We start from the raw sequence: 20,960 nt of genomic DNA on the forward strand, positions 1-20,960 counted from the left end.
AGTCTTTGATCTCTCATGTAAACAGGAATAAAGCAGTTATAAGAATGTGTGAGATAATATAAGTAAATAATTTTTAAAATAGTACTGTAAGGGGCCCAGTAGTTATTATATTTATGATATACCTGACTTTAAAATAAATTTAAAAAATACAAACTGCATTTTCCTCTCCACTCTACCTCCATCATAGGCATATTCTAATTTTATTTGTTCTATTCCATTTTCTAAAATTAATTTCTGTATCTATAACGTACTAGTGTTCCATAACAAATTTTAAAATGGGGGTCTCTGCAAATCTATTAATACTTAGAACACCAACATAAATTCTACCTACATATACCTCACCCCCCAGGGAAACTTAAGTAGGTGCAGAGCTTTTGCCACTAACAGGCAGTGGCCCCGAACCTTCCAATTGCCATAGGAGCCAAGTCAGATCTGAGGCCATAAATTATTTAATCAACATTTATTGAGCTGAAGAAATACCTCATTTTCATATCTCTCCAAAAGGAAAATAAATATAATTCTTGGCCTCAATAAATTCACCATCCACAAGGAAGACTGATACATATACGATAAAATATAAAAATGTTATGTGACGAGTGCTATAAGAGAGGTATTCAAAATATTAAAGGAACTCAGAAGAGGAACTAACTCTGCCTTCAGAGGGAAGGGAAGGCTTCAAAGCAGAGATATCTGAGTCGGATATTGAACAAAAAATAGGTGTTTGTCAGGTGGAGAGGAAGGAGAAGGACTTTCTAGGCAGAAGAAAGCTTTGTGCAGAAGACCTGAAATTGCTATTACATAGTTTAACTTTTTCTTGCAGGGGAGGGAGTGATGGTGGTAGTGGTACCTAGAACGGCACCAGACGAGAGTGGTAAAGGTGGCATATTTGGTGGGATATGAATGCCATGCTAGGAAATATACTTTATCCTGAGAACAATGGAGAATATTAAGGAGAGAATGTGTGTGTGTGTGTGTGTGTGTATACTAATCCAATTTGTATTGAGAAGACCAATGGCACAGGAAGAGGAAAGTTGGAGGCCAAACACCAGTTTTCAGGTACTGTTACTTGTAACCCAGTGAAATCAATTTAGTGGGTGACATCTTGAATTTCTGTTTTAAATGAATTCAAATGGAGTAGAAAATATCAGAGATTATCTGACATTGTAAGGATAAGTTTTATAAAACTTTTTTGTCAGATGCATGTGTGTGTTCTGGATCACAAGGTAAAATGCATTTGTTACTATGGGTCATGGTCAAAAAAGTTTCAGATGGTGAAACTGGTGCCTGACCAGATGAAGGGAGTGAGGGAAAAGTCAAGGAGGCTTCACAGGTTTCTGGTGTGGGTACCTGAATGGATCACAATGCCACTGTCCCAGACAGGGAACAAAGGAGGAGGCTGGCTTTTACCAAGTCCACATGGGAATGCTGGAAACCCCTCACAGCAACCTCTCTCAGCATTTTTTCAGTAGCCATGGTGAATACTAATCTTGTTCAGCAAAGACAAAGGACACATAGTCACCGAAGCTGCAAGCTCACAAGAATACACAACTGATAAGGGCCTTCTAGGAACTGGAGGGGTCCCAGTCCTAAATCCCAATACACATAAAAACTTGGGAACCAGAGAAAGCAGACAGGATAAGGGAAACATCAACACCTCTTCCAGGGAACTAACAGGATATGAGAAATCCTGTCTCTATTCTGAGAGCCAACAGGGAGTCATCACCCTTGGGAACCTAAGCAAGCTTTCTGTAAAGCCCACTGCCAGGGTATTCTAGTTTTGTGGGTTTTTTTTTTTTTCACGGTGGCGGGGGCGGGTTCTGGTGGGGGGGGGCGGATTCTATTTTTATGACTGCTTTCTAAGCCTCCCCACCTCTCCCTCACACTACCACCCACAGGAGGTATTTCAACCCTGCACATCCCTAGCAAGTCCACTGAGCCCTGTAATACTGGATTTGGTGATCCCTCAGTTACCCTCCTGGAGCTTCGGGCTAAGAAAACAGGACTCAGAAGAGCATAGCTTTTCTGCAGACTCGGGGTGGATCCCTTATTCCCTCTAAGAATCCTATCCCCTGGAAGAGAGTTTCCCCAATTCTTCTTGGAGGATCATAGCACAATTGGACACTAAAGTAACTTCCTGGTGACGCTTTCCACTACATTTCTCCACAAACCAGCCCTGAGTGCTTCAGACAACTTGGCTGCCCTCAAATACTCCATGTTCTTGTACATGTTCTATGTTTTGCTCCTAATAATTCCCTCAACTCAAATGCCCTTTTCTCTGACAGAAATTCTACTCACCCTTCATGGTACATCTCAAATGTCACCTCTACCACAGAGCAACTCTTTATCCAATACATACTCCCTCATCCACCAAATTTGGATTTAGTCACACCTCCTTATCCTTCCATAGTATCTGCTCATGCCTTGGGCACAGCACTTTTTTCATTGTCATCCATTACAGGCAATTGTACTGTGCCTGTTTTCCACTCGACTAATTTTCTTGAAGGTGCACACCATGTCATATCCTACTCTCCAGTGCCCCCCAGTCCTTAACACAATAAGAGTTTGCTGATTCATCCCACCGAAGCCCGCAGATCATGAGAACCAAGGAGGAAGGATGGAGGGGACACCAAGCATAGACAGGCCTCCCTCCCCCTACTTAACTGGTGGTGGTACTCCCCACTCCTCTGAGAAATTAAACCAACCTCAGCAAGGAAGGCTCAGCAGGCACATTTGGAAATGGTGGCTAACTGGAAAGAACTACAAGTAGTTTCAAGGTTCTCCCAGCTGCTAGTAGTCAGGTATTGACGTTGGGATGTGGTCACAAGGATTATATTTTTTATTTTGCCATCCACTCCCTCTAACACTCTGATACCTCTGGCTATTGGGCAATAAAGAGTCTTTCATTCTGACTCTGAATATTATCTTTGAGCTCCTCTGGGAACAGCCTAGCCTCCTCTCATCCCTCCTACCTTTCCAGTGAGTAATTCCACAGGGCCACCTCTGCAATCCTCTCCTCTTGAAAAAGTAGTTTTCCTCTCAGCACATCCAGCTGCCCTCCCTGAACCTTTTCCTAACCTTCACCATTCAGACAGAAGGTGGTTGGCCTTCTTAGCTGCCTGACTAAAAGACATGGCACATTTCAAGGGTTTTGATAGCTGCAGCTTCCTCTGTGATCCTACAGGCACTACTTACTCAGATTTATTATAGAACTTAGCCAGTCCAATTTATAACTGACTATTATATATGTCTTATCTCCCTCACTAGACTGTGAGCCTCCTGACATAGCTTACTAACTGCCCAGGACACAGTGTACACTCAACAAACTACCGGCTTAGGAAAAAACAACATGAACTGCCACCTTAGGCCCCTTAGCCAATCTCACTGACTATGTGAGTTCAGAAGAAATATTTCAGAGGTGATCAAAACCAAAAAGTCTTTATATAGTAGTCAGTCCTGTGATGCAAAGCTCAGCTGAAGGCAGTCTCAAACAAGGGTCCTTTTGACAGGGCAACCATTCCCCACGTTCCTCAGATACTATGGTCAAAGTAGTAAACTTAGTTCTCCGGAATTTACTTTCCCAAGATCTGGCAGTTCAATAAATAGTCCCCAGCCCCCACTTCAACGTCTCTCCTATATCCTTCTGACCTTTAATACTGTGTAACATTAGATGAAAAATTGATTTTTTTGGCTACTTAATTTGCAGCTGAAGAAAAAATATACTGTTTAAGGTGTTAAATATTTTTACATGCAACAAAACTGGCATGAATCTAACCTGTATGCACATTTTAGAGGTACAGGCGTAAATGTCAGTGCTATAATTTGTTATAGGTTTCTGATGACCAGCAATGAAAATGACCACGGATGCTCACAATTCAAACCACTTTTACGTAAATGTGAACTTTCCTAAAACAGCGAAGGGAAAGAACTTTCCACCCAAGCTCATAGGGTCTCTTACAGATACTGATAGCATTGTTCACTGGGTTAGGTGTTCTTTGAGAAAATCCTACAAATATTAGTTTCTTTCTGGGACTATGCTTTGACCTTTAATAAAAAAATGTGCTACAAGACACCAGTTATTAAAATGAAAGGAACAGCTTTTAATGCCTGAACAACTGCGATTTCATATAATCAGCCCTGCTGAAGGCTATACCTTAACAAGTCAGCAGTGTTTTAAAAAAAAAAAAATACATTTGGTGACTTCACTTAAATTGCTCACTTACCAGACATGAAGTAGAGTTATAAGAAACCATGAATTGAATGTATCAGGCATCTGACACCCTAGAAAATAACAATAAAGTATAAATATGTGAAGGTTTAGAAGAGGCATATGGACTATATTTGAAATATCGGTAGAAATTTGTTCAACTAAAATATATGGTAATCACAGTGCTCTCTGATTATACTATCATAGAGGAGGCCAATGGAACCACAAGGCAAGCCCATGGGTTGATAAAGCACTGAATGCAGTCAGACAAACAGGCTTCTAGTAACAGCCCTGTTACCACCTTGCTGTGTGGACTTGGGAAAGTCACTTCTCTTCTCTGAGCCTGAGTTTTCTCACTTTGTATAATGTGGCCTGGACAATCTTTATAATTCCTTCCAACTCTGATTCAATGTTATTTTCCCCTCCTGGTCTCCAATTCTTCTGGAAAGCTAGGCAGACACCACCTTACCTACCCCACTTAACTAGAGGCTTTTTTTCACTTGAGCCCTGCTGAGAAATCTAAGTTCTTCTTGTCCATCTCCCTTTCCTGTTTTCTTTCTCTAAGGTGACCCAGTGGGTATGCTAAATGATTCAACCAAAATAAATGATCAGAAGAAAGAAGCAGGACTCTAGGGAGCTACAGTTGAATAAGAAAGCAGATAATATCTAATGAAAGGTTGTTCATCACCCCCAGGAATGACAAACCTGGTAGGGTTTCTCCTTGGTTTAAGAAACCAAAAATCAGCTCAGGGCTTAGACATCCAAGCGTCTCAATTCTCAGATCTCTAAGAAATGCCTCTGGCTGGATGAGGGGTCCCCCACAGAATATGCCCTCCTTATTACACAGCAGGGAGAAAAGCTGGAGCAAGAGGATAAAGAAAAAAGAGAGGGCTTCCCTGGTGGTGCAGTGGTTAGGAATCCGCCTGCCAATGCAGGGGACATGGGTTCGAGCCCTGGTCCAGGAAGATCCCAACATGCCACGGAGCAACTAAGCCCGTGCACCACAACTACTGAGCCTGCACTCTAGAGCCCGCGAGCCACAATTACTGAGCCTGCGTGCCGCAACTACTGATGCCTGAGAGCCTAGAGCCCGTGCTCCACAACAAGAGAAGCCACCACAATGAGAAACCCGCGCACCACAATGAAGAGTAGCCCCCGCTCGCCGCAACTAGAGAAAGCCCGCATGCAGCAATGAAAACCCAACGCAGCCAAAAATAAATAAAAACAAATCAATTTATATCAATAAATAAGAGAATCAGTGGGAAACTTGGGCCCTTAGAGTAGAATCTGTCCTTTGGAGTAATGACTCAAGAAGGAAGTAGTATCTTCTGCCTTTCAGCAAACGAAGTATACAATGTACTAAATGATAACAAATAGGGGCCACTAAGATAGAAAACACAGAGCAGGACCCCTGTGAGGTACACTAACAACGCCAATAATAATAAAGAGCTGTAATTCATTGTGTGCTTACTATGTGTCAGAAATAATAGGTACCTTACAAGCATTAGTTCAATGACTCCTCCTAACATTCCTAAGAGGTGGGTATTGATATTATCCGCATTTGACAGGTGAGAAAACTGACTTAGAGAGATCATGACAATTGCCCAAGGTCACACAGCTATGAAATGAGACATCTGGGATCAAATTCAGATCTGCTTGATTCCATACACTGTTGGCTTAATCGCTAACTGCCTCTCTAATACTAGTATCAGAAACTAACATTCACTAAGGGTCCATACTTCCTGTCAGGTCCACCGTTAGTCATGTCAATATATTATCTCACTTAATCCTCACTTTAACCCTGAAGGAAGGCATTATAAGCCTCATTCTAGAGATAAAGAAACAGGGCTCGAAAAGTCTAAGTAACTTGCAGGCAGCCACAATATTAACAAGCTAGTGGCTGGGCTGGGATTTCAGTCCAGGTCTGTCACAAACTGACACCAAAATACGCTGGTGAGCTTACTGGGAGGTGCCCAGCAGCTGTCAAGTGGACTTCCTCTTGGAGCCCAGCAGGAGGGAGGTGAAGGCTAGCCTGGCTAGCCATTCAGCTATTAAGACACATGCCATCTGAGAGTGGGCCAACCACCCTCCACCTAGAACAAGAATAGCCATGAGAAACTCTCAAGCCCGGATCTAAAGTTGGGTCTTTTTTGGATGCTAGAACAAAACATTAAAAAGAAAAGTTTTCTTGGAAGTCTGTCTTTCAATCTGGAAAATGAAATTTGGCTGCTTCTAAAGGACAATCTGTTCAGTTGCTACCTCTACATCAAAGCTTCCCAGCAGCCTCCAGGAGCCTTTCCAATTTTCTCAAAGAGGGAATCAGTTCTTCGGCTGGAAAGCATAGACAGACAGACAGGCCAGCAACTGGACTTGGGTCACAATTTTCCCTCTGGGGGTCAGCTCAGGGCTGAGGATGGGAAAAGAGCTGGCATATGATTGACTCCCTGTACCCACTGGGGTCAGAACAGAAACCCACGGGGTAAAGCCCTAAGAAACAAGACCGCTGAAAGTTTGACTGTGAGCAGCTCAACAACACAGCAAACTCTTTAGCTTCATGAAATGTCTTTAAACACTTCAAAGTTAAAACCTGCTATAGGGTCTTGCCATGATCACACTCTTGCTCCAGTACACACTCAGTGCACTATTTTCTGAGGCTAGGTACTTTCCTCCTCAACATCAAGTTGGATAAAATTAAATAATTCATTACTATTATGGGGCAGCAGTATTAACATAGTTGTTTGTTTAACGCAGACACCAGGGTCAGATATCCTGATTCAAAACCTTAACTCTAGGGCTTCCCTGGTGGCGCAGTGGTTGGGAATCCGCCTGCTGATGCAGGGGACACGGGTTCGTGCCCCGGTCTGGGAAAATCCCACATGCCGCGGAGCGGCTGGGCCCGTGAGCCATGGCCGCTGAGCCTGCGCGTCCGGAGCCTGTGCTCCGCAAGGGGAGAGGCCACAACACTGAGAGGCCCGTGTACCGCAAAAACAAACAAACAAACAAAAAACCTTAACTCTACCTCTTACTTGGTATATGACTCTGGGTAAAGTTACTTTACCTCTCAGTGCCTCAGTTTTCTTCTCTGTAAAAATGGGAAAACAAGAGAACCTACCTTACAGGATTCTTGTGAGGATTAAATGAGATAAGGCCTGTAGAACATTTAACAAAGTAGTTAGTATTTAATAGGTACTCAATAAATATTCACTATTGATTTTTAGTGAATTGTTTAAACACTAGGGTTTAAATTATCTTTGAAAAAACTCACTATTTAAGACTGCATCAATAAAATGATGAACCTCAATCTTTTTTTCCTTCAAGTTTTAAAAAATATATTTAGCATATACTTACACAAAATTGATATATTTGATAGCTGAGTATTAGTAGCAGAAAGAAAGGTAGAACCTCAATTTTATTAACTCAAAATTTATTCACTAAGGAGTTCCTCTCCAAAGTATGAACTCTTAAGGGCTAAAAACAAAGCAGTCTGCAGACAACAGTGTGGTATTAAACACAAGCTTTACTGATTGGCTGGACGCCTCTGCTCCTAAGTGCTCTTTATAACAGAAATGATCTCCAAAAGACCAGTTAGCAAACACTGTGTGCTCACAGAGGGTACACTCATTTATGCCACAATGATATCATCAGAACATCCTGGAAACAAGAGTTGGCTCTTAAGCTATCTCACCAGTCAGAATCCCCAATATCTAGGTCTCTGGATCAAGACGTCTGAACACTTTGGCTCTGAGATGACAGAGTATCTATAACTTTGGCATTTTGTGAGGGCCTGTCCAAGAGGCTGATAGGCATATTGTTTACTGAGTAAAGAAACTCAATCTTCATGAAATATAACTGGTCTCACTTTTGTTGGAAGAGTGAGAATGACACTGACCAGCTACCTGGGACTCTCTATCCTTTTAAAAAGCTACTGAATTCTCAGGACTCTAAAAGTCAAGCCCTAAAAGACCAAAAATCCAAGGGAGTAATAGCCACTTTAAAGATGTAATCTTAGAAAGCAATATATCTATACACATTCTCTTCTTTTACCTCAAACCTGTCTGGCCTACTCTTTAGAATCCAAGGTGCAAGGAAGTCAGTCTCATTATTTTATAGATATTCTTTATCTGCCTCTAAATGGTACTTTTCACACTTGCTCCCTTTTTTATTCACTGGCCACAGTTTGGAACCACTTTGGTTTGATTCTGAAATTTAATCTAACCACAAATGACAAAGATGGACCACAATGGAGCATAATACAAAGGAACATGATATAGGTCTAAAAGGTAATTCTCAAAGTGAGTCTTAGAAAACCTGAAGTAAGAGTGGTGTCACTGAAAAATGTGACATCAGATAACTACTTCAAAGGGCAAGACTAGGACAAAGCTCACTGAGATGTACACACTCTAATATACATAAACATCAGCTCACAATACTAACAGAACATCTCACAGAGGTAGGTCTCATTTAAAAACTATAAAATAGGGCTTCCCTGGTGGCACAGTGGTTAAGAATCTGCCTGCCAATGCAGGGGACACAGGTTCGAGCCCTGGTCCAGGAAGATCCCACATGCCATGGAGCAACTAAGCCCGTGCACCATAACTACTGAGCCTGCGCTCTAGAGCTTGCGTGCCACAACTACTGAGCCTGCGTGCCACAACTACTGAAGCCCGTGCGCCTAGAGCCCGTGCTCCACAACAAGAGAAGCCACCACAATGAGAAGCCTGCGTGCCACAACGAAGAGTAGCCCCCACTCGCCGCAGCTAGAGAAAGCCCGTGTGCAGCAACGAAGACCCAACGCAGCCAAAAATAATAATAAATAAAAATTTTAAAAAGTAAAAAAAAACTGTAAAATACAAAAAATTATAAAACACAAAAATATTAAAATGGATTACAATTTCTATTTTGCAGTTATTTTCATTCACAGGCAATATGTTATAGTAGAAAAATTCCTGGATTTTAAGCCAGATGACACAGGATCAAGGCTTGACTAAGCAACCTTGGGCAAATCACTTAGCCTTTTTATAAGTTTCAATTGTTTATGAAAACAAAAGAAAAATGAAAATAAGAAATACAAGCCCTTCCGGTCTCACATGTTTTGTAATTCCTAAATGAGACAAAAGTAAAAGCATACCATGTAAGTGTGAATTATTAAAATATAATAGTTAATAATTTTAATAAACTTTTATTTTTATAAGTAGTTTACAACAGATTATAAATTGAAGCATGATATATTAATTTAAATATGTAATAATAGTCTCATTATTCAAGAATCTTCAATAATGAGGATTAGCTAAACAAAGATAGCTAGTAAACATCCTTTCAAAATAATTATAAAAAGTTTATGAGTTATTTAATATTAAATAGATGTGTAGGATGAGGTTTTAAAAAGATCTGATGAAAAATACTTGAGTACATGGATTCAAGAAACCACTTGAGAAAAATCCAGCTTCTAATATTAATAGTCTCTTCATCAGGTAGAGAAAGATTATTTTCTCCTTTCACACTAATTTCTCCTAAAGTAAGAAATTGTTAGAGATTAAAAAAGGAGGAAAGTTTTCTTTCCTGACTATGAGTAAATAAGAAATGGAAGGTGGATACTAAATTAGGATTACAACTCAGCACAGTATTTTAAGTTTCCAATGAAATATTGTACCAATCTGCTGAAATAGTAAAAATGACAAAACTTGCATTTAATTTAAAAAAACAAAATAGTTATTAAATAATCAAAACTTCATCTCTTTCTTCATTGTTGTTAACATAATTATATATAATTATTGGCTGTCCATGAAAAATATCAAGTATATTTACTTAAGTGTTTGTTGCTTTGAGGATAATGACTGTTACCACAGATGTGCACAGAACACATTTCCTTCCAAAATCTGTGGAACTGGAAACAGCTTAAACTTTCCCAATGACTTTATAAGTATCTGCTTTAAATGACATGTTTATAACTATAACAGTTTACATTAACAAAATGAATACTGTATTGATATAATCAACTGCTAGTGATGATGATATAAACCAGTAAAACACTTTTGGAAAGCAATTTATCAATGGGATAAAAATAAAATTATATGTGCCTTTTGACTCAACAGTCCTTCTACAGAAAGAAGAAAAATCATGAGGCATATTCCAGGGTTAACTAAAACAATTATAAACTAGAAATAAAAGAGGAATGATTGGGCAGAAGTTCATGTCAAAAATACTGAGTAAAATATCCAGAACGTAAAACAGGATGTGTTTACTCTGAGTACACTCTTATGTAAAAAGATGCATGTGTGGACAAGGGGGAATGATGATGTCAAAGTACTAGACAAATTTTTAGGTCTTTTTTCAAACTTGTTAAAATGTCTTATTTATAGGGTTCTTTTGGCCTTTGTTTATTCTATTAAAAGAGAAAAATAAGCAGCTTTTATTATACATTTTGTTCAGGAAAAACTGTTTTACTAGTAACTTAAAAAGAAACCCGATCCTACCAAGACACAATCATAAAAATGAAAAGTAGATTTATTTTCCTTTTCACAACTATCAAAAATAGTAACTTACTTCGAAAGAATTCCTCGAAGTCAGTTTTCTCCACACAGCTAGTATACATGCGTAGGGCCGCAATCTTAATCTTCTAGACAAAGAAAATAAAACCAAACTCAAGACATGACCAAGTGAATGTTCTAGTGCCATTAGATGTAGGTCACAGAATCTTATATGCTTTTCAACTAGAAGGATGGGTCCAAACCTGTCTCTAGCCATTCACAGACTTCACACAATTTTACGATTTTGGCATCAAAATGTCAAAAAGGTTTTTCCAATATTTAGACGAACTCTCTCCTTTAATTCAAACCCATTTCACCACGTTTCAGCCTCTAAACCACCATTCAGAACCATCCACATTAATTCTTTATAATCTGAAACCCTTTATATTAAAAACATTACCCATTCTCCTTACCAAAATCAAACAAACAAAACCCTCCATCCTTTGATCTTTCCTCAGAAGCCCTATTAACTATTCTGTCTTTTTTTTCCCTGAAGGGAGGGGGTCACTTTTTTTTATGTTTTCCCTAGTTTTATAGTTTGCTGATTAACAGAATACTATGTTTATAAATAAGAGTTTCTAATGAATGTAAAATATAGTAAAAGCATCAACCTTTTACTATTCCCCAAAGCACTAAGAATTCTCTTAGAATCTTGATCTGGGTGGTGGTTTTAATTTATTCACTGAGCTGTATACTTAAGATTTGTATATTTTACTGTATGTACATTATGCCTTCACAAAAACCTAAAAATGAAAAATAAATTCTTGTAAGGGTTGACTGTAGGTCTGAAGACCAACTCAGTGCTAAAAGAAGAAGAATTTCTAAGGGCTTTCAAAATATTTCCTTCAGGATACAATTAAATTAGTCCATCAACAAAAGGCTCGTAGAAGCTTATTTTTCCTTAAAATGACAGAGAAAATTACTCAAATATACACAGACTAAAAAATATGTATATGCAAAGAGAATGGCATAGCAACTGAAGAAAAACCAACCTAGAATTTTAGCAGAGCTGTTTGGTTCAAAGTCACCAAGGATATACTATATCCAATACTATATAACATTCATATTTCAGTTTCTGGGCAGAAATACCTATAATAAATTAAAGTATTATGTCTTTGATTGCAATTAAGATTTTTTCATTTGCTAATGTTAAGTTTTCAATGATTTTAGTCTAAAGTTCATATGGGGGAAAACAGAACAGAACATATAACAAATGGAAATCAGATATACTTATATGAGCAGTAAATCAGCATTGGAAGTCCACATTTAAACAAATGGTGAGACACTAAAAAAGAAAGAGCAAATTAAACCTAAAAGCAAGCAGAAAGAATGATATATAAAGATAAGAGCAGAAATCAGTGAAATTGAAGACAGAAAAATAACACAGAACAGAAAATCAAAAGAGGCCAGAGCTGGTTCTCTGAAAATATCAATAAAATTGACAAAAATTTAGTAGAACTGATCTAGGGGGGAAAAAAAGGAAAAACAGAGAAGATACAAATTATCAACATCAGGAATCAGAGAGGAGAGGAACATCACTACATATCCTAAAGATATATTAATAGGATAATAAGGGAATACTTTGAACAACTTTAGGCCAATAAATGTGACTACTCAGATGAAATGGACAAATTCATTGAAAGATACAAACTACCAAAGCTCACTAGAATAAATAAATAACATGAATAGTCCTATCTCTATTTTAAAAATTGGATTTGTGGCTAAAAACCTTTCCCCAAAGGAAACTCCAGGCTTGATGGCATCACTAGAGAATTCTATTGAATATCTAAAGAAATGATACCAAATCTACACAAACTCTTCCAGAAAAAAAGAGGAAAGAACACTTCCCAGCTCATTCTATGAGCCAACATTACCCTGGTGTCAAAACCAGTCATCAGAAGAAAACGAAACTACAAAACCATAGCCTTCATAAGCATAGATCCAAAACTCCTTAACAAAATACTAACATCAATATTTTAAAAGGAGATCATATCATGATCAACTGGGATTTATCCCAGGAATGCCAAGTTGATTCAACATTCACAAATCAATAAGTGTAATTCACCATATCAGCAGTCTAAAAAAGAAGCATGTTTAACTTTTTAACACCTGAGGTTCTTGGAAGTATGTGACATAGAACACATTTTGGGAAGCACTGGTTTGTACCATCACCAAACTAATGATATCCTAATGATATCGTTATCCTAATGCTTTGGCCTTGACAGGCCTATTCCTATCCTTGAAACAGAGAGTTTAGGATATCTATAAGCTTTTGTTCCAGTCAACAAATAATTTATTGAGCACCGAACTCAGTGCCTAAAACTGATTTGGACACTAGGAATACAGCAGTAAACAAAGCAGTTAAAAACTCTTTTCATGGAACTTAAGGCCTAGTTCAACTATCAATACATTTATAATTTTAAGTAAAATTCCTAATGGCCTGTGTCTTGATTTTTTTTTTTAACTCGGCAGTTTCCTTCTGATTCTGGTTCATAATTAATCACTCTGCCTAAGGAAAAGCACACTTGCCTCCAAGGCCCAAATCGTTCCATGAGAAAGAGGTTTTTCCCCACAACATGTTCATGAAGCAAGCATTCATTACAAATAATGAAGACCTCACCAGATTGGCCAGTGTATGTATACAGTGCTCATACTGCAGCAATCAGGAGCATTTTACAGTTCCTCACTTTTCCTGCAGCGAGGCCAAACCTTTATACTTGGGTGAGCCATTTTCCTGGACAAATCTCTAAAGCAAGTCCCTTAAGACCATCACACAGGGACTGGAAATAACAACTCAGGAAAAGAACCTCTTCAAGATTCATGCATTAATATAAGTTAAAGAAGTAGGTGGACTAAATTTCCATCCAGTCAATACAAATTGTTCTGGTCCTCAGATGACTTCATTCTAACTTTGGAAGACTTCATCAGTCCACTTGACTAAAACACAAGCACCTAAGACAGGTTTAGGAAATGAAAATCAGCTCTCCCACTAACTGATGCATTTTGTACCATCCTACAAGATAAAAAAATGAATCTAGTAAAAGGCTTACACTACAACAACTGTGTGAGAGTTGGAAGGGGCTTTGAAGTCATTTGAACTTTCTATTCTGTACTGGAATTCCTTCTACAGCATTCTTGATTCATGGTCAACTATCTGGGCCCCTGTTCAAACAAGTCCAATGACCTTGTCAGGCTACCTATCCCACTGGAGGACAACTCTTGCTAAAGTTTTGTTATATTGAACATAAATCTGCTTCATGTAACATTCAGTAAACATTATCTGCACACTGGAATACCTCAGATTAAGTCTCCATTTTTTTTACATTTGCCCCTCAAACACCTGAGAAGAACCATTATGTCTTCTCTTTTCCAGGCAAAGTATCCCTATTTCCTTCAACCACTCTGCATTCAACAGTTTCTGAAGCCTTCACAAGGCTCACTGCCCACTTCTGAATGCATTCCAGTTTGTCAGTGTCCTTCAGAACAGGAATAACTTTTTGGCTTAATGCTAATCTGAAAACCGCCTATTCAATGACATGTGGCTCAATCTGTTAAATGTTATCCTTATCTTATCTGATATTGCTCCATAAAGATAATGAAAAAGAATGGTTATTTCAGGATAATCAAATAGGTAAGGGAAAGCCACATTTAAATTCCTAAATATGGATCTAGAAGAAAAATGGAACTACACATGAAAACATTACATAAAAAGATGGAGGAAAGCTGGCTGATACTGCTGATGCAGAGACAAGCAGACATTTTACTCCCTAATGAAAGACATGAGAAAACACAAAATTCAAAGATTCTTGCCAGTGCAACCCAATACACGTGTCTGCCACAGATTTCTGAGTCAACATTTGCTGAAAAGGGCTCTCAATCTTTCAATATGGAAAATTATACCTACATCTTCCCACCCAAAATATACTAGAATGTCATACTTTGATGTTTTGATGTTACAAATTTTAAAAATGAAGGTTACAGGAAGTAGACACTGCCACATCACAAAAGAGTTTTTAAATGCAAATATTAGGGACTTAGTTGAGGTCACAAGGGAACCAAGAAAAATCAGAGACTAACTTAAACAGTGAAGAAATTTTCCTGATGAGTTAGTAATCCTCCAAATGGTAGCCAACTTTGCCCCTGGAATCATAAAAATACGGATGAGACAAAGCATATGGAAGCAACCAGGTGGAACTCAACCATCAAGAAATGAATAAAACAGTAAATTTTTTCTCTTTTCTTTCTTTCTTTCTGCTCTCATTTCCCTTTTCTTTTAATTTCTTACTTTCAAACAAAACACACATTATAAGTTTTTCAATCCAAATGTATTATCGCAAATATTTTTTTAATAAAGGAAAAGATCCTGGTTAATAATATTACCAAATATACCAGTGATTATCATTTGTCAAGAATTATGATGTAAAGAAAGATAACTTTAATGAGCATAACTAATATTTCATTAATGATTAAGAAGACACTTCATAACCTTAGGGTCTCAAGGACATCATTATAACCTAGTTATGTGTGTGCTATCTTCTATACTTTTCAAAGCCCCTTACAAACAAAATGCTTGTGGAATCACTGTTCAATTTATGTAAAACGGAGATTATAGAGAGAAGCCTATATTTGCTACAGTGAGAATTGTTAGGAAGAGAGCCAGATATTATAAGAAGAAACTAAAAGTAAAGTTCACAATAAAATTGAAATTCTAATTTTACTCCAACTTGTTAAAATGGTGTAACTGGAATAATTTAGTCATTTTGGGCAAAGTTATGATGTTTTCTAGAAAAGTCTTCCCTACTGCTTTGTGTTGGTTTGCTTTAATATATAACTTATGACTCATTAGGCTTATCCAACATTCTAGCAACCTTGAAAAGTATTAAAAGGTACTTTTGCCATAACTGTAGAGAGAAACAGTAGTACTAGGAGATAACTGGGCTGAGAAAAACCCAATGACTTGTGTTTTATTATTTTAATTGGTTAGAGGCATTGCTATAAAAGTCCAGGGGCAGTAGCACCTGATGTAGAGAGGACATTCATTCATTTATAGCAAGTACCATAAAACAGATAACATGCTAGGCCAAGACCTGATTAGGAATGACACAGTTAGCAAACAGCCCTCATAATATGAATTACAATAAATCATAGAATTGATTAATTTTAAAAATGCTTATTAGTAAAATTTTAAAGGAAGTCATTACAATGACCTAGGGAAAATCACTTATGAATCACAGAGAGTGTTTCCTTAAGAGCAGTGCCCATCAAAACATTTGGCCCATCTAACTTCTGAGAACTCATCTATATGGCATAACATGTAGCAAAGACCTGGAAAGACCAGTGTTATTGGATTGCCTGCTACTGAGATACTTCTAAGGAATCAGGTTAAGGGAGTGAAGGGACTATTTCAGCCCCACATGCTGTATAGACCTGACTTGGAACGGGGGGCAAGGGGACAACAACATATTCTGAAGCTCTCAAAATAATATAAGCATTTCACAAAAAGCAAAGCAGAAGCTTTAAAAAATTCTTCTGTGAAGAGCAGAAAGCACAAAGCTCAAGAAGAAAAATGAAAACAACTTAAAAGACTTTACCCATTTACTGTATTTCAAAGGTCCTGTGAATCCCATGGCTTCTATTATCTTTGTGAAGGCACCAACCTTCTCCTCAACAGGCTGTGGGGAATCCTTGGTAGAAGAAAGCTATTTATTCAAAAAGAAGGAAACCAAAATTAGTTGCAAAAAAGTTTTTTTAAAAGAATGCTTTTATTTCTCACTAGGGTCTAAGGGCATTTTTTATTGCTTAGATTTTTTTTTTTTTTAACCTAGAATTTTTCATTCTCATTTTTCTGGGTACCTTATCACTCAGTACAAACACATCTGGAACCCTAATAGGTGTCCTCTAAATTCCAGAGCAGACATACCCACCTCACTGACCATATGTCTATGAACCCATGTCTAGGAAATGATAGATTTGGGGTATCAGAATAAAAGTTCTATGGAAAAGAGTACTTTAAAAAAGAAATCTTGACCCCCACCTCCCAAAGAACAATTCTGAGAAACATGTTCTATGTTTATTGACATTATGGGAAAAGGAAAGAAAAATACGGTCTGAAAGCAGTCAAAAGTCATTCAAAGTCATAATCAATCAAAGCATGCACTGAATAAATGTTTTTAAACTCTTTTATTTTTTATTAATGACTATAGGAGATATAAGTTTTGTAGTTTGCAAATAAATTCAAAGGAAAACCTATTCTAATGCTAATCCTCTCTAAATGAAGGCAGGCTATACATCCAATAAGAAATTCTCCATCAGTTAAATATTACTTTATTTTTAACATATAAAAAAATCTACGACACTTTTTCTCTAAAATGTTTTCTAAGCAAGAGAGTACAATGGAAGAAATATAGGACACGGGATCAGACACCTTAGGTTCCAATATTCAGTTGGTCTGTCTCTTCCCATCCTTGTGACCTCGGGCAAGTCACTTTACTTCCCTGAGCCTCACCTTCTGCATTTGATAAAATTTCTTGCCTCATCCAGCTAACAATTTTGCTGAATTTCAAGTAAGAACACTTGTGTGAAAGCACGCTATAGACACAGAAAGAACTTGTAAGTCTCACCTTATTTGTGGTATGATACTTCCTACTTAGCTGAATGTCTACTACTGATCCACCACATGCTAGGGCCTGGCTCATCTGGGGCCACTGGGGGATTTAAAAAAAAAAAAAAAACAGAGGTAAGCAACACTGAGCATTCACTTAGAGGGTTAATGTGATCAGAGTTGTTTCAAAGTAAAAAATACAGAATCTTTCTAGCCTTGTTTAACTCAACTCCTAATGGTGCCTACTACATGCTCAATAAACATCTGCTGAATATCTGAATAAGTAAAAGAACGTAAAGTACCTTTCACAAAATAGGTACTCAATAAACAGTAAAAGTCTTCATCATCACCATCATTATCAACATCATTGTCGTTCAGATCAGAACTGTCTTCCTCCAATGTTCACACTGCATTTGAAAGCACTTTGGCAATATAATAGACATTAGTTAAAATTATATGCCAGGCACTATATATTTGCCTTACATATATTACCTTATGTAATCCTCACCACAATCCTACCAGGTTGGTATTATTATAATCAAGACAAGTAAACATAGTTTTGAAAATAAATTCCTAAGGAAAAAAACAATATGCAAGAGATCCTCATTGTAGCATTGTTCACAAGAGTGAAAACTGGGGAATAAGTTCAATAAGAAAGGAGGTGGTTAATTAAATTAAGGTACAGTCACCCAATGGGAAATCAGATAATCAGATTTTTAAAAGCAGTTTTAGGTTCACACCAAAAATGAGCAGAAAGTACAGACTGCTCCCATATACCCGCTCCCACACAGCCACAACATCCTCCACTATCAACATCCCCCAACAGAGTGGTACATTTGTTACAATGGATGAACCTACACTGACACATTATCACCTAAAGTCCACAGTTTACATTAGAGATTATTATTTTTAGCAACATGAAAACACTTATAATATGTATAAAATTATAGGTAAACACATGAATGCATAGGGGCAAGTCTAAAAAGGAACACACAGAAATGAAAGAGTTATTTTGCTATGCTGGTAGAATTACAGAAGAGTTTAAGAATCTAGTTTCCAAACTCTCAGTAATGTTTTATTTCCTTTACAATATAAAGGGGTGGGAAAGGAGCAGCAGGAGGGTTCAATTCTGGCTTATTCCAAGAGATGGGACACATGAAATGAAAATGATTTTTTCTTTAATCCTAATGAAGGAAAAAAATAGAATTTCTAAATGTGGAGAGTTACTATTTACTTTTCTTTCCAAACAAGGATATTAAAAGATTAGTCAGGATTCTTCTGGTCAGTCCCAAGAACACTTATGCTTTAATTCACAGGTATCAAGCAGGCTTTGTAACACAGAGACTAAACACAGAACACCTCCCATTACATCACATATATCAGTGTAATGGTCCACTAGAACATGAAGCACTTAAACAGGCTCAAAGAACACAACTAACAGCAGTTTCAACAAGCTGTGCTTTGGGGCAAGGTGTATGTCATGATCTTTTTCTTCCCCTATAGCTCCTTACTTTTTGTATTACCCATTCTTGCCCTTGCCCCCCGAAAAGATTCCCTTGACCTTTAAAAACATTAATTTTTCCTCTGTTTAAACCAAAAAGATATCAAGTAACTTTCTGTGAAAGAGAAAAAATACCCAAAAATACTCAAATGTCACTTTTTCAAAGAGGCCTTTTCTGACCACTTTATCTAAAATAGTTTCTTATCATCCCATTATTCTCTATCATAGCAGTACCCTGTTCACTTTACTCATAGTACTCATTACAATGTACAATTATATATTTATTACACACTCTTTATTTTCTATCACCACCACCAAAAATATCCATGAAGGTAGGAACTAGGTGTAGTACCAGAATCAAGTACAGTGTATTATACACAGGAAACCCTCAAACATTTGTTGAATGAACAAACCCAACCACCTGTATGGTTATTTCTTATTATATCCTTCTTGTTCTTATCCACACACATGCCATGCATACATGTTTCATTTATCAAACCTTTATTAAATACCCACAATATGCCAGCCCTTGTGCCAGTTTTTAAGATAAAACAATTACTATCCTATGGAGCTCATAATGTTGTGGAGAAGAGAAAGAAAACTCACTACACAAGAAAGAGAACCGAATATCACATTTAAAAATGTTTAAAGACCACCCACCAAACACACACACACACACACACACACACACACACACACACAAAGTGCTAGAAAGGATACAGAGCAACTAGAACTCTCATACTCTGCCGATGGTAGTGTAAAATGGTACAGTCACTTTTGGAAAATTATTTGGCAGTATCTATGAAGCTGAATGTATACATTCTGTAAGATTCAACAATTTCATTCCTAAGTGTATATCCCAACAGAAATGTGTACATATATTCACAAAAAAATGTACAAGAATGTTCATAAAAGCACTATCAATAAAAGCCCAACTGGAAGCAATCTAAATATCCATCAATAAATAAATGTCATATAGAGTGAAGCAGGTCATAAAGAGAAAAACAAATATCATATATTAATGCATATATGTGGAATCTAGAAAACTGGTATAGATGATCTTATCTGCAAAACAGAAATAGAGACAGACGTAGAGAACAAACGTATGGACACCAAGTTTCTACTATATGGCAAAGTGAATCAGCTATACATGTACATATATCCCCTCATTTTGGGATTTCCTTCCCATTTAGGTCACCACAGAGCACTAAGTAGAGTTCCCTGAGCTACACAGTATGTTCTCATTAGTTATCTATTTTATACATAGTATCAATAGTGTATATTTGTCAGTCCCAATCTCCCAATTCACCCCACCCCCCTTCCCCCTTGGTGTCCATACGTTTGTTCTCTACGTCTGTGTCTCTATTTGTTTTGCAAATAAGATCATCTACACCATTTTTCTAGATTCCACATATACGCGTTAATATATGATGTTTGCTTTTCCCTTTCTTACTTCACTCTGTAGGACAGTCTCTAGGTTCACCCACGTCTCTACAAATGACCCAAATTTGTTCCTTTTTATGGCTAATATGCCGTTGTATATATATACCACATCTTCTTTATGCATTCCTCTGTTGATGGACATTTAGGTTGCTTCCATATCTTGGCTATTGTAAATAGTGCTGCAATGAACATTGGGGTACATGTGTCTTTTTGAATTATGGTTTTCTCTGGGTATATGCCCAGTAGTGGGATTGCTGGGTCATACAGTAGTTCTATTTTTAGTTTTTTAAGGAACCTCCATACTGTTCTCCATAGTGGCTGTATCAATTTACACTCCCACCAACAGTACAAGAAGGTTCCCTTGGGCTTCCCTGGTGGTGCAGTGGTTAAGAATCCGCCTGCCAATGCAGGTGACATGGGTTCAAGCCCTGGTCCGGGAAGATCCTGAATGCCACGGAGCAACTAAGCCTGTGTGCCACAACTAGTGAGCCTGCACTCTAGAGTCCACAAGCCACAACCACTGAGCCCACATGCCATAACTACTGAAGCCTGTGCTCCTAGAGCCCATGCTCCGCAACGAGAAGCCACTGCAATGAGAAGCCTGCGTGCCGCAACAGAGTAGCCCCCGCTCGCCACAACTAGAGAAAAGCCCATGCGCAGCAATGAAGACCCAACACAGCCGAA

General features: G+C 37.8%; 1 protein-coding gene across 2 annotated transcripts in view; it reads right to left on the reverse strand.

The window, feature by feature from the left end:
- The window catches only part of UQCC1 (ubiquinol-cytochrome c reductase complex assembly factor 1), a 90,375-nt gene that overhangs the window by 52,549 nt on the left and 16,866 nt on the right, over positions 1 to 20,960 (reverse strand). Inside the window, exons 3-6 of one of the 2 annotated variants that reach the window (XM_082857487.1) lie at positions 17,352 to 17,435; positions 16,323 to 16,430; positions 10,748 to 10,820; positions 4,221 to 4,278 (exon numbers count right to left, since the gene is read on the reverse strand). In XM_082857487.1, coding sequence (XP_082713613.1) covers positions 4,221 to 4,278; positions 10,748 to 10,820; positions 16,323 to 16,430; positions 17,352 to 17,435 — 323 coding nt within the window. The remainder of the gene's footprint in view (positions 1 to 4,220; positions 4,279 to 10,747; positions 10,821 to 16,322; positions 16,431 to 17,351; positions 17,436 to 20,960) is intronic. The other variant, XM_082857486.1, reaches the window with a different exon arrangement.

Source organism: Leucopleurus acutus (genome assembly GCF_964270905.1).
Source record: "Leucopleurus acutus genome assembly, chromosome: 16".
NCBI lineage: Eukaryota > Metazoa > Chordata > Mammalia > Artiodactyla > Delphinidae > Leucopleurus > Leucopleurus acutus.